This window comes from Carassius auratus, chromosome 31 (genome assembly GCF_003368295.1).
Source record: "Carassius auratus strain Wakin chromosome 31, ASM336829v1, whole genome shotgun sequence".
In the NCBI taxonomy this organism is placed as follows: Eukaryota; Metazoa; Chordata; class Actinopteri; order Cypriniformes; family Cyprinidae; genus Carassius; species Carassius auratus.
In genome coordinates this window covers 27,891,278-27,906,145 of record NC_039273.1, presented here as the reverse complement: position 1 = coordinate 27,906,145, position 14,868 = coordinate 27,891,278, and the positions used below count along the sequence as shown (strand labels likewise).

General features: G+C 37.6%; 1 protein-coding gene across 2 annotated transcripts in view; it reads left to right on the top strand.

Annotated features, from left to right (window-relative positions):
• The window catches only part of LOC113051044 (polypeptide N-acetylgalactosaminyltransferase 14-like), a 33,904-nt gene extending 24,182 nt beyond the window's left edge, over positions 1–9,722 (top strand). Inside the window, exons 7-16 of one of the 2 annotated variants that reach the window (XM_026214656.1) lie at positions 138–225; positions 477–561; positions 1,614–1,717; positions 2,361–2,487; positions 3,113–3,205; positions 3,312–3,395; positions 4,042–4,186; positions 7,735–7,854; positions 8,212–8,527; positions 9,503–9,722. In XM_026214656.1, the coding sequence (XP_026070441.1) occupies positions 138–225; positions 477–561; positions 1,614–1,717; positions 2,361–2,487; positions 3,113–3,205; positions 3,312–3,395; positions 4,042–4,186; positions 7,735–7,854; positions 8,212–8,370 (1,005 nt within the window). In that variant the 3' untranslated portion in view covers positions 8,371–8,527; positions 9,503–9,722. Of the gene's footprint in view, positions 1–137; positions 226–476; positions 562–1,613; positions 1,718–2,360; positions 2,488–3,112; positions 3,206–3,311; positions 3,396–4,041; positions 4,187–7,734; positions 8,102–8,211; positions 8,528–9,502 lie in introns of those variants that run through there. The other variant, XM_026214657.1, reaches the window with a different exon arrangement.
• The last annotated feature ends 5,146 nt before the right edge of the window (positions 9,723–14,868 follow it).

Here is a 14,868-nt window from a genome sequence, read left to right as displayed (position 1 = left end):
TGCTCGCTGATTTTCCACCTCCTTTGTTGTGAAATCAAGCTGAACAGACAAAGAGTCAAGCTGTTCACATTCCTTATTAAATCTCTAGTGCTCTTTTTGTCTCTTTTTTTTTATTTTTATACATTTCCATTTTTCAGGACCCGACCTGTGTCGCCAGCCCTGTGATTGACATCATTAGTATGGACACGTTTGCCTATATCGCTGCTTCCTCAGAGCTGCAAGGAGGTAAAAGCTGCAATTATAATTCTTCATTCACTGTCTGTCAAAGTTCCCAATCAATAGTGTCACACAGAAACAAATCGAACAATTAGCTGTGATGTAAACCTTGGCCTATGATCAGCAGAACACTTTAATTATATCGCCTTGGCAGTGTATAATTATGACTTATTAAAAAAAATGAAAGTTACAAGAAATTAGAGCAAAAAGATCTTTATTGATCTCTCTCTCTCTCTTTCTTCCCTATATCTCTGCTGCAGGCTTCGACTGGAGTTTACGTTTTAAATGGGAGAAACTATCAGCTGAAAAGCGAGCCAAGAGAGCTGATCTTACAGAGCCTATTAAGTAGGTGAAGAGAAGCAGGAGGACTTTTATAAAAACGATTGTGCTAAATGAGGACGGAGGTTTGGTCCAGCACCTATTGGACTTTGAGCACCATGTTTAAGAACCAAATTACAAAATTCTCTGTAGATTTTAGAGTTCTCTTTTCAGCTATGCTGAAAAACATTTGGTATAGAAACAATTTTTACTCAAAAATTCCTAGTAAACCTCAGAATTAATTACCAAGAAATGCCAATGAAACGAAGATGAAATTTAGAAAGACTGAAGAGTATTTTCTTGTAAAATGTAAACAAGTCTTTGTTTTATTTACAACTGTACAAATCATTTTACAGCGTAGGGGGCCACAGGATGAATTAAACATATTTCAGATGATGTATATATCTCGTTGGGGTCAGTTTTACAAGGGCAGGAATCACTCATTTTTTTTTTTTTCCGGAAAATATACATATCTGGTTGGCTGATATTGTTTTTCTCCACTATGTGGCCTTGGTAACATAAACTTTTTTTTGTCAAACCTGGCAATAATATATAAATCTGAGATCTTTTTCCTATAAATTAATTTTATTGCATTATTTATTGTTTCTGTCTCCTAAAATGAGATGAGAGCAGATGTGTGAAAATTAAATGAATCTGAAATGAAATTATGTGAGTGGCCCTGAGGAGTGGCAGATGAAACAATGTGTCCTGCCTCTTCACAACGAGAGATTACTGCGGATTGAATTCAGATGCCTGCGATAATATCAGAGCCATTTCCTCCAGTGTCTTTAGCATTTGAAGCAGATCTCTGGGTACAGTGATTTTTGAAGGGCTAGCTGAGCTTCATCAGGAGAATGAGAACTGAGCTGTACTTTTTCCACACACCCTCACAGTGACCTTTTATCCAAGACTCTTCATCGAAACCACATTCAAGAGGAAATGTTTTCATACATCAATCCTGAGTGACATCAGTATTTTAAGCAGTCACTTGGACTGAAGTGTTTATTGTCAAGATTTGATGTTCACTTGTTGTTGTTTTTTTTCTTGTTTTTTTATTTTTTCACTCTTTCTACCGGCAGAACGCCCATCATTGCGGGAGGACTTTTTGTGATTGACAGATCCTGGTTCAGTCACTTGGGAAAATATGACACAGCAATGAACATCTGGGGAGGGGAAAACTTTGGTGAGTTATTACTATGCATGAGGGCACCTGTGACCGCACGTAAACCTCAATCACTTTCCTTCCCCGATCAAGCTCTGACAGAGGAAACTTAGGGTTGTTGTCTCTTCACAGAGGAAATGGCTATCAGTTACATTTGACCTGTAGAAATAGCTGTGGAATCAATTTTCAGTGGCATATTTAGACAGGAGATTTCAACCGTATGATCTAATTCTTGCAGTGAATGTGAAGTTGTGTCCTGGAGGGCTACTGAAAATTACATGTACATGTCAGCAAGTTATTTTACTCTCCATGACATAATATTGACATGCATTTAATACATTTCTGTAATATACATTTTGGGGTCAGTAAGTTTTTGTTTTTTTGAATGTACTATTTCTATTCAGCAATGATGCATTAAATTGATCAAAAGTGACAAGACATTTATAATGTTACAAAAGATCTCCATTTCAAATTAATCCTGAAATGTATCACAGTTTCCACAAAAATATTAAGTGTTACTACTGTTTTCAACATTGATATATACATAAGAAATATGTCTTTGTCATCATAAAAATACATTTTAAATAATATACTCGAAGGCCATAATGTTATTAAAATACTGTTTAGCACACTGTGATTGGTGTTAATTGTGTTATGTTTGTAGAGATTTCTTTTAGAGTATGGATGTGTGGAGGAAGCCTAGAAATCATTCCATGTAGCAGGGTTGGCCATGTATTCCGCAAGAAACATCCTTACATCTTCCCAGAGGGCAATGCCATCACCTACATAAAGTAAGTGTCCTGAGAAGTGCATATACTTTAGAATATGAATTCATATAGAGCATATTCAGATTTTTATTATGGTTGAATGTTTTCTGTGTTATTTGTCAGATTTTTCATGCCACAGATAATACTCCAACTTCTGCTTGGAATAAAATCTGCTGTGTAAAATTTGTTTGCTTTTATCACGTTTTGCTTCCGGGGAAAAACCTCAGCATGAAACCATATGAAATATTAAGGGCATAGCCCAACATTCTTTTTGAATTTGAATTGCTATGCAGTGTGTTCAGTCAACAAAATCTGTTTCCTCATAGTTCAGAGGCACTAATGAATAAATGTTAAAGGCATTGGCTGACTTTTCTAGATACTCCTAAAAATGAGTGATGTTAGATATGTTTTGTTTTTGTTTTTTTGTGCAGGTGGAAACAAGTTTTTTATACAAAGTTATACAAATATATATATATATATATATATATATATATATATATATATAACTTATACAATATTTTGAGTAGCTGTACTGACGAATTGGCAGGTCATCCTAATGATCTTCTTGAGGATGAAGTGAAGGTGTGCTATATTAAGCAATTCACTCAAATCTATACAGTGTTCACATTCCATGCTCTTGCTGTTTCAGAAACACCAGAAGGACTGCTGAGGTTTGGATGGATGAGTTCAAACTGTTCTACTACTCCGCTCGACCGGCTGCTAGGGGAAAATCCTACGGAGAGTGAGTGACTGATAGCATGTGTGTATTATGGGTGTATCTATAATGGGGAGGCATTAGGGAAAAGATTAATCTCTTATTCCACTTTTTTCTCATCCTCTCTTATCAGCATTCACGGTAGGCAGGAGCTTCGCAAGAGTCTCAAGTGCAAATCCTTCAGGTGGTATCTGGACAATGTCTATCCAGAGCTCAAGTGAGTGGAGTCGTTGGTGTGTGTGTGTGTGTGTGTGTGTGTGTGTGTATCTGAGTGTCTGTGGGTGGTGACTGATTGTAAAGTCATGTTATTAAATGTTGTTAGTATATGGCCCCTCTTATTTCTAAAGCTGTTTTGTTGCACACTAGTTGCTCTCATCTGTCTTGAGGGAAGAATTTTTTTTATTTTTTATTTAATTTTCATTAAATTGTCATCTAAAGAAGTCAATATTAATGCACTTTTGCAGATGTTTTAGCTAAAATATATGATACTGTTAGACTAAACTTTAATTAATTAAAAAAAATGTTTCAACATTTTGCTCTTGTAATTTAGGAGATAAAACTGAGTTCTCAATTATGTTTCATTCGGTGCTTTTTTTGATCAGTTAGAGAGCTAAAATTGAGTAAAGAGAAATAATATTAACATGGATCACATACCATTTAAATTGGTTTTTGGAAGTATTTAATGAGAAATATTGTCCCAAACTGTGTTCAGATTTGCCAAAGTCTGCAATTAAAAGTCAGGTGACTGTTATTTATAATTTGCTACTCCTTGCTTCCTAGAAGAAACAACTGAGATCTTTAAGGAACTAATTTGTATTTTTTTATTTATCATAACACTTTGGCTCTTCATTCATCGAATCCAGAGTTCCTGATGATTCAGATGCTAAGTCTGGTGTGATCCGACAGAGACAGAATTGTCTAGAGTCTCGTATAGTTGAGGGTCAGGATCTCCCAGTGCTTACACTTGCACCCTGCAGCATCACCAAAGACGTACCAGCAGCCAACCAGGTAAAATCTCTCTAGCATAATATCAGAAAAGCCATGCTTGAAGTGTTAATTGACCAGCTTTGTTTTTCCATATCATTGAATGTATTTAAGGATAAATGGCTGCATTATCCATGCCTATTCGGCATTCACAAAACTTACACCTTAAATGACGAATTATAACTAGATCATATCTTGCTCTAATAACAGTTTCGTGAAGATCAGAGGAGGAGCTAAGGTAGAGTGTGTATTTTACTCACACCAGGAATCGGTGACGTCTCGCTTGGATAGGCTATGATTCTGAGATGCTACATTACATTAAATGTTATGCAACCAGGGGCATGTTGAAAGGGCAGCTTTTACAGCAGGGTAATGGGATTTAATTCAGGTCACATTTGTGCACTGCTGTGTAATTATATTAAGCAAAGAGGTGCCCTCTGGTTTCTGAGCAGCTAATCTGCCCTACTGTCACCCTTCATGGCTCAATTGTTCATCATTCAGAATAGGATCAAGAATGGCTATTAAAGTCCATTCAATTGATGGATTTTAATTGAGCTAACAAACAGGATACATAATTAACATTTGAATTCAAAGAAATGGTAAAACTGTTCAGTAGAAATACTATTCAATACAAAACTATTCTATTTTGCACCTAGGAATTATCAATAAACAATATATGGGGTGTTTTAAAAGGAAGTCAGTGGATCAGTTTTTGATGTTTAAATATTTTAAATTGTAATATTTATTTAATTCAGTTAGTATTATTATTTTCATTTTTTCATTTTATCGACCATGACTGGAAGAAAACTCCAGAAACTCCAGCTCAAAAATTCAAATGGATCCAATTCTTAAATTGAAAATATGGTTCATCCAAATCCACCAACTACTAGTTATAAAGCCTCAGATTTTCATTCTACTCAGAAACTGTTTCACGAGTTTGCACTTAGATATAATCAGATTGAGCAAATAGTAAGCATATTTGGCGTGCTGTCCGATGGGAGGGCTACGAGCTCGGAACTCAGCCCAAACCCAGAGAAGTCTTCATATCCCCAAGCTAGGAAAAGAATAGTTAGGAGTGGAGAGTTTGGGTGGAGGAGAGATGCCAGATTTTTTTTTTTTTTTTGTGGAACAGAGATAAATTGGCTGTATATATTTACTATAATGCTAATTAAGTTGATTATCTGAACATGTTCCTCCTGAACTTTAATCATCGTAATTAAAACATAATTTATTTAACTCCGTCTCTTGTTTCTCTGTGCACTGTAAAAAGTAGCATTTTACAGATGTTTATCTAAATTATGAACACCAGAGATGTTGGTAGACATTAGATTTGGGGACATTAACAGAACAAAAGTGATTTCACAGTGTTTAAGTGTGTTCAGAACACCAACAAGAGCATATTTCCCTGCTGCCTGCTGCGCATGACCTTGTTAAGCGTCTCTAAGACTCACCAGATGGGAAGCAGTTCATCAGCATGGCTCAGAAAAACACATGCCCTCGTGCGTCATTCTCTCCCTTTACTTGTCTCAGAACAGCAAAAGAAAACCATCTTGAAGGAAAGCAAAAAGTGACTAATTTCTTCTAACATCTCTTACTCTGTTTACCATTTAAGTAGAGCTGACATATTAGAATAGACATCTCTAAATGAACAAGTCCGTGAATGCTCTAGCTTGTTTCCTAATCTAGTTTTTTTTATAAATGTGACCCCGTATACTATGGATATTGTCGGCTCTGTGATGAAATGCTTATGTTCCTCTATTATAAATAGCTTTGGTTAAGCATCTGCTAAATACATAATGCAAACCTATGGAATATGGATTTTTTTAAATGTAATTTCAGATTAATGAACAAATGACTTTAAAACTAGAAGACGTTTATTTAACAGAAGATAAAGAAAGCAACAGACCTAGACAGTGTTACACCAGCCTGTCTAAAAACCTATGTTGGCCAGCTGGCCCCCATCTTCACACAGAACTTTAACAGATCACTGGAGCTGTGTGAAGTCCCTTCCTGCTTCAAATGCGCAACCATCATCCCCCTCCCGAAGAAACCCAAATTATAGGACTTAATGATTACCAACCTGTGGCTTTAATATCTGTGGTCATGAAGTCATTTGAAAGACTGATGCTGGCCCACCTGAAGGACATCTCTCGATCCTTACTGCACCCCCTGCAGTTTGCTCACTGAGCAAACCAGTCTGTGGATGATGCAGTCAACATGGGATTGCATTATATTCTACAACATCTGGACAGACCATGGATTTATGTGAGTATCCTGTTTGTGGGCTTCATCTTGGCCTTCAACACCATTATACACTGCTCTTCCTGTCCAAATTAACCCAGCTCTCTGTGCCCACCCCCATCTGTCAGTGGATCACCAGCTTACTTACAGACAGGCTAGTGAGGTTGGGAAAATTCTCATCCAGCACCTGCACAATCAGCACTGGTGTTCCCCAGGGTTGTGTACTCTCCCCACTGCTCTTTTCTCTCTACACCAATGACTGCTCCTCTAAGACCCCTCTGTCATGCTCCTGAAGTTCATGACCTGAAGTGGGAGTTTCACATTGACTCCATTGTCAAGAAGGCCCAGCAGAGGCTGTAATTCCTTTACCAGCTGAGGAAGTTCAACCGACCACAGGAGCTGCTGATACGGTTATACTTTGCAGTCATTGATCCGTCCTCTGCACTTCTATAACTGTCTGGTTCAGCTCAGCTACCAAATCGGACCTTAGAAGATTGCAACGGATAGTCTGGACTGCTGAGCAATTCACTGGTAGCACTGAGCACCAGAACGGCCAGCTATATATATATATATATATATATATATATATATATATATATATATATATATATATATATATATATATATATATATATATGTATATATATATATATATATGTATATATTATATGTATATTGTTATTTCCTATTTACTTAAACTATTTTATTAATCATGTTATCTGTCAGGTCTTGTCACTGTCATTCTGTTTGTGATGTGGAAGCTTCCATCACCAAACCAAATTCCTTGTATGTGTAAACACACCTGGCAATAAGCTCTTTCTGATTTAGTTTTCCATTTATAAAGGTTTATTTGATATTTTAATCCAATGTATCACATAATATTTAAAGGAATCATTCACCCAAAAATGGCAATTTGCTGAAAATTAACTCACAGATTTGGAGATTTTACCATCATATCACTTCCTCACCAGTGAATCCTCTGCAGTGAGTGGGTGCTGTCAGAATGAGAGTCCAAACTGTTGGTAAAAACATCACAATAATCCACATGACTCCAGCCCATCAATTAGCATCTTGTGAAGCATAAAGCGGCATGTAAGAAACAAATCCATCACTAAGCCATTTTAACTCATCTGCATATTGGATGTCCTGAGATTTAGAAAATTATTTTGGGGTGAACTATTCCTTTAAATCATCTGTAAGATCTTTTGTATTTACAGTAAAGACATGCAGTATAATCTCTTTAATTCTCTAGAAAGGGAATTGCTATCGCTTTTTAATTTCATTATACGTTTGCATCAGCATCAGAAAAGCTTGTGTTCTTTCCCACACAGGAGTGGATCTACACCCATGGACAGCAAATCCACAATCAGCAACACTGTCTGTCCGTCTCCACCACCTTCCCTGCCTCCCAGATACTGCTCGTGCCATGCAACATCACAGACAGCAAGCAGGTACCCCCACTGCAGTCACTCCCAACGAGAAGGCAGGAGACATCTGTGACAGACCATAAATCAGCTCCCGCAGGAACCCACTGACATCAGCTCTATGAGCATCAGTCTCGGTGTTAGACAGCCCCTCAGGAGAGACTTTACTCTCAGGCCGATGTCAGCATTTCCACACGTCACATTTGTCATGTCAGTAGCAGGGACATGCGGCATACTGTAGCATCAGAAAACATTCATTCTATTTGTTGTGCAGGTAGGCGTACATTTAAGTAGAGATATGGAAAGTGTGAATGTGTACTATACATTATATGCAAGATATTTTATGATCTTATGCATGTGTTCATGTCTCCTGTGTTACTGCAGCATTGGCAGAAATCTGGCACTCACCTGGAGCACCTGCCATCTCGTTTCTGCATAGACAGCGAGATGGCTCTGGATGGCAATGAGAGCAGTAAAATGCTGGTGATCAGCCCATGTGAACAGTCAGCACACACACAGAGATGGGAGGTGCCTTTCTCGTGATCCTTCCTCCTTGGCCTCTCCTCACCTTTCAGAGCATAGCTGGAGTCAAAGATGGATAGAGAGGCAGAGAGAGTGAGTGGGTACCTCCAGGAGGGGCTACATCTGTGTCCTGCTGTTCTGCTATGTCCACTCCCTTTGTCTCTTTGGCACACCCCAGGTATGCTGGCTTCGCAGGACATTCTGACTCAATAACATGACCTCATTACTGCATCTATATTAATGCTACCTTCTACATAATGGGTTTGTCTGATTAAAAAAAAAAAACACACATCAAGCGTCAAGTCTTGAAGGACCTCTTAAGCAAAACAAATTTTGCAGTACAATATTTTTTCCTATCCCAGTTTATTATGCTATAAGTCAACTATAAGTAAGCTGCTAGTTGGCTGATTCCCCTGAAGACACTGTGACTTTAATAATGTTGGTCTTCAGAAAGCAGTGGCACCAAATGATTTGTATGATTAGTTAAGCACACAGTGTTTCTGGGCAGTGTTCTTATTTTTAACAAAAAATAAAACCATTAAACATGGTTTTCCTTAATCAAAATAAAGCAGAAAATAAATAGAATATAAATATTAAATGAAAAAAATCAAACTTTAAATATAAAGTTAACTAAAATAATAATCACACTTAACAAAATGACTAAAATTTAGACAGAATTATTACTACTTCTAGGAAATGCAACCCAGCCTTTTTTTCTTTTTTTTTTTTTTCTGTGTGTCCTTCTGACAGTCTTGCAGTGTAGACAGTTTCATTTATTATAATTGGGGTGGCCTAGTTTTGTGATTTGTGTCATGCCATCCGCTTGCCGTGTAAATGCTTTGTTACACACAATGGGCAAGCCTTGACTGCATTATGGATAAGGCAGAGTAGCTCAGGTATTATGGTATATTATGCATGTAAAAAAATCACATAACCTTGATAAAATTATTTATCAAATGTATAGCTTATAAATTTAAAATGTAATAATTCAAAAATGCATCTCAGTAGACGATGTTATGAAAACCTAATCAGACACACCCTCTACGTTAAAATTTAAAATTCAAGTGTGACATACATCCAGAATAACCAGTCTGACCTACCCAGTCTGCCTGTATGTGCTTTGGCTGATCTTCTCTTCTGTCTTCCTCCCTAGGTTCCCCAGAGTGTCAATCGTACTGATGTTTTCCAGAACAGAGTTTGGCAGCTGGATGCACACAAACGTGTGGGACACACACCAAGTGTGATGCACACTCACACCGGAGAACAGCACACAACCTTTTTATTGGTTTTTGTTTGAGTTTACCAGAATATGAAGCACTTGTGAGATACATCTGATAGCACATCAGCATAAAATAAATACCTTATTTTTTTCTTAATGGTCTACTGCTTGCGATTATTGCATGTCGTCTGGTTGTGTAAGTAAACAGTGTTTAAAAGTATATTTAAGGTTGTTTACATGATCATCAAAAGTTGTAGATGAATCCCAAACTAATTGTGCAGACAGCCTGCTTTAATTAGCATCTCAGCACAGCCTCATTACTACATAATATAATGGCATAGCTGCTGCATGCAGTTGTAGAGAGTAAACTTATGTTCTGCAAACAAATGAGCTCAAGGTGGGCAGGAATGCTTTGTTCTCACTAGCTCTTCGGTCACTGCTGGCAAGTGGATAACTGAGATTGTTTGCCTAGAGGATCTAAATAAAGCACAGCCACATCGCCACACATGCCCAGGTGATAGGACAAGGAGAATCCAATTACCACTTCCTCAGTCTGTCCTCCTCTTTTCATTAGGAGGTTGAGCTCTGCAGGAGCTGGGAAGATACTGAGACCCAGACATGGTGCAGCTCAGATGCTGTAGTTTGTCTGCCTGCACACTGCAATTACATCCAATTAGCTTCTGGTGTTTTCTTACACGGCCCTTCCTGATGCTGCAGCGACTTCACCACTGTTTTTTCTTCTTAAACTCCCTGGTTTCCGTTTTACAGAGTTTTGGACCTTATAGCTTTGAAGAACAAACCATTGAGTTCTTTGATTCCTGACATTCTAAAAGTGTGTGCTCTGAATAGTCTACACGAGTCTGGGTGGGCGGTGTTGGTGCAGTGGATAAGACACATGCCTTCGGTGTGTGAGACCTGGGTTCGAATCCGCTGTGAGACACCATTGTGTACCTGAGCAAGACACTTCACCCCTAGTTGCACCAGAGGTATGCAACCTCTGACATAATTAGCAATTGTAAGTCGCTTTGGATAAAAGCATCAGCTAAATGTAAATGTCTTTGGTTCTTAACTCTTTAAGTAATTTTTTTAACTCCTATGGAAAAAAATGTCAAGGCCTCTGTTAGACTCTAAGGGTGTGGGTTGGGGGTGGGGCAATCTGTTTTTCAGTTAATGAGAGACAGAAGGAGTGTTTGGGAAATGGTTTATGGCATGCTTGATTCCACATGAACCCATTCATCATCAGGCGAAATCCAAGATTCCTGTTGAAATCACTGGATTTCTACTGCAAGATTTTGCTGAAAATAGTAAATGTGATTGCACATTAATATGTGGCATTACTTTGTCATTTATATCACACTGTGAACTTGCTCGAACTCATTTCTTACAAATGTAACCGTCATCACTTTTTGCATCTTAGTTAATGAATATAGTGAAAGTCACCTAAAAAGACTTGAGTATTAGCTAATATGACTATTATGTTGCTGGGCCAATTCTTTTGTACATTGTAGTGGACAATTTTTCTTAACGTAAGCTTTAAGATAACAACACACTTAATTTCTCAAAATGTCCAGTGTGTTGTGCTTGAAACTTTTCATGAAACACTGCATCACTGGAGGGCTGGAAACTGCAGCCCTGTTAGCCTGATAAAGACAAATTCAGTGTCTCACTGATGCTAAATAAACAGAGCAGCCCTTGCCATGACCTTGAGCATCATTCACCCAAGGTGGATTAACTTCCACTGTATTGAACGAACGGGTCTGGAGTACAGATAGAGAAACATATTAACCTGCTTTATTATGTCTCAGTGGACAACAATTACTCCAGCCTAGGCATCGCATGATAATGAAACGTAATCACTGAAAAGCAGCAGCAGGTGTCTCATTCGTCTTGTAAGTTCGCATTAATCGGCAGAAAGGCTTTGTCTCAATGTGCATCCCTCTGTCTCAGAGAGATTTTCCTGTCTTCAAGACTCATGGTCCAGCTTTAAGAATGGCTATCAAGGGGTCACTAGCAAGCTGCCACTGTGGGTTAATACAGCCAGTGACCAAATAACTCAAACCTAACACTTATACTGCACAACTGCGTGCTTCACATCATACAATACGAAGAACATCAAGATTTTGAATGCAATCCTGTTCTGGGTTTGTGAAAAGAGATTCATTTTAGTTTAGTCTTTTTTGGTTTTCCTTATCTTAGTTATTCCTGCAATGTGCAATGCAGGCTATAAAAAATGGCTTGTAATGGCTGCATAATATAGTTAGTGCTTCTTAAAGTTCCTGGGTCAACACAAAACAATATCTTGAGCATTTGTATGTGTAACATTTCATAAAAGCGTAGGAAACTATAGCTTCACCTCTGTTTTTTTTTTGGCTGCCATTACTAAATCATCTTAACCTGTATTGCTACTGTATAATGCCCAATTTTAATTACCCAATCAGTTTGTGATGGATAAAATCAAGTCCTTTTATACATATTGATTTATTTTGCATTGAACATCCAGTTATACTTAAAGTAAAACGGGTTGGGAATCACGTCTAATTTGGCAAAATTCCAGATGTGTCTTTTACAAGCCCAATACTGAAACACTTTGAAAAACACATTTAGAGGTCCATTTCAGATAATGCTTGCTTTTCACGATGTCTACATTCAAAATCAAAACAGACTACCAAAAAAGGTATGCCATATGTAGCTGTTCTGAGGCAAACAGATGCTTGATCGAGGTAAACACTAAGATGATCCCTTTTTGTTGTCAAATTGTCATTCTCAAATGGAAGCAGGGCCTTAGTCTTTTTGCCCTCCAGAGAAAAAAAAGAGCGTGAAAGGAACACCAGCATAAGAGCACTTAAACACTCCACTGAAGAGCGTACAGCCTCTGGCCATATTGCCATTTTAAATCCCACTAAAGTAATTATTGGCTGTTTGCAGAATCATCACAACTGTGCTCCTTAAGTAAATACAGTTTGAAAATCGTTTACATGAATTGAAATAGGTTATTTGTATACATATGTAAGAGGCAATGTGTAGTCATACATGAAATACTGATTTGAGAGAAGATTGAATAATTTTACCTTTATATGTGCCTCCAATAATATGAAACATTTGCTATGGATGTCGGCGAATATTAGGACGATTGGATGGCACAACTGACCAATCAGAATAAAATATTTCAAATCTACAGCATTCCCATGAGCGACAGTAATAAATATCAGTCCGCTGAACGATCGTTACTGTATTTACAGAAGATCAGTGAAATATTCTAATATTTGTAGTTTCAGATGATGGCCATTTATTGAATGTCAGAGCAAAGCTGACATATATGAAATAACTAGTTTGTGTAACTAGCATATGATTTTGTTGAGATCACATTTCATACATCAGGCTTTTATGGATCATATAGGATGATGGAGTATATTGAGCTCATACTTGAGGGGCGGGGGGGGGGACTCCTAAATTTTATTCAGAGGCCCATGTGCAATTTGATGCAGTTGCTGATATTTATATGGCCAAAAAGTAAGATGGATTTCTGATAGCATGTACTGTAATTTAAAAATATCTTAATAGGAGACTACTTAATATATATAATATATATAATATTAGTTGTCATTCTAGATCTCAATAATATGTCATAAGAGGATACTTAAACGTTTAGTTTTATGATCAAAGGTCATATTGTATCATATATCATATTTTAGTTATTTTATTGTGGTGGGCAAAACATATAAAGTACGGAGCCCCACAAATGGCATGCAGGAAAAAAATGGGAGGGCTAAATCATGTGCATGATTTACTATTTCGTAATTTTTTTTTTTTTTTTCTTGCATGTCATGTGCGGGGCTTCATAATAAAGCAATGCAGTTCAATAAATAAAATGATACAATATGTTTTGTAGGGTTAAAAGCTTGATTTGTTCCTCCGAAATCCTCAGCAGGATCACAGAGTTCTCTGTTTTAGCCAGTAACAGTTTCTATTATGAAGCCTCCCCTGCCATCTCCGTCAGTGAGGGTTCTGTGCACTTGAGGGGGAGGACACAAAAGATTCTCTACTGGATTTGAGTGTTAGTGTAACCCCACTGACTCCACCATGCTATAGTCACTCAGGAGGTCAACAATGGAAGATCCACAGTTCCACTTTTGCTTCTGCACTGCCAGCATCCACATCTTTTAAAAGATCAGGACCAGTGGGGCCATTATTGATTTTCTCTGAGTTCATGTCTAGGGAGTTTGGCAGTGCTTGTTATGTGCTGGCCCCTTTGTCAACTGCATAACCCCGCTGATATTTCTTTCTGATATTGGAGGCAGAACGATAAAAATTGCTCTGCCAGAGACAAAGGTCAAGAAAATTACAGCTAGAAGAAAATGTAAGATCCTGCCAAAAAGACCACAATGAGCGATGATGAATTGCTGTCAGGAGATGAAGAATTGAGGATTTTGCAGTAATTTCTCAGCCTTTGTTCTTCACCCCTTCTTGCTGATCATGCCACTCGTGTTCAAGCGCGTACCATTTCCCCTCATTAATTTCTCCTCAAACTGTCAGTCGCTCTGGAGAGGTTGACAGTTATCTTCTTTAAAGAGACCAAAGAAAACCAAAAAAAAACTTTTTCTCATGCAGATCCAAAAATAGTTATTTTTGAAGAATTTTTTATATATATATGTATATATATACATATAATTTTTTTTTTATTTTTTTATTTTTTACAAATTATTATTCAGAACTTGTACATAAATGTTGCTCTGTTGCACAGTTTTCAAGTTGATCTATCACACACACACACACTTCAAAGACAACTGTGCAATAATCATGCTGTCTAATCAGCATCTTATCAAATGTGGATGAATTACTTCGGCAGAGGAGAAGTGCTCACTAACACAGATTGTGACAGATTTGATAACAATATTTTAAGAGAAACAGGCCTTTTGTGTACATAGAAAAAGTCTTAGATCTTTGAGTTCAGCTCATGAAAAATAAGGGGGAAAACAAAAGTGTTTCATTTTATAATTTTGTTCAGTGTATGACCTATCGCCGATCACATGGAAGCAACTCAATACATTTAGGCATATAGACATAGTAAATATGATCTATTGAAGTTCAAACCGAGAAGCAGAAGACCATGGGTGTCGCTCTCATCAGCTAAGAACGGGAAACTGAAGCTGGAATACGCATGGGCTCACCCAAATTGGACAATAGAAGATTGGGAAAAAGTCACCTGGTATGATGAGTTTCAATTTCTGCTGCCACATTCAGATGGAAGGGTCAGAATGTGGCATAAATAATATGAAAGTGTGGATCCATCCTGTCTTGTA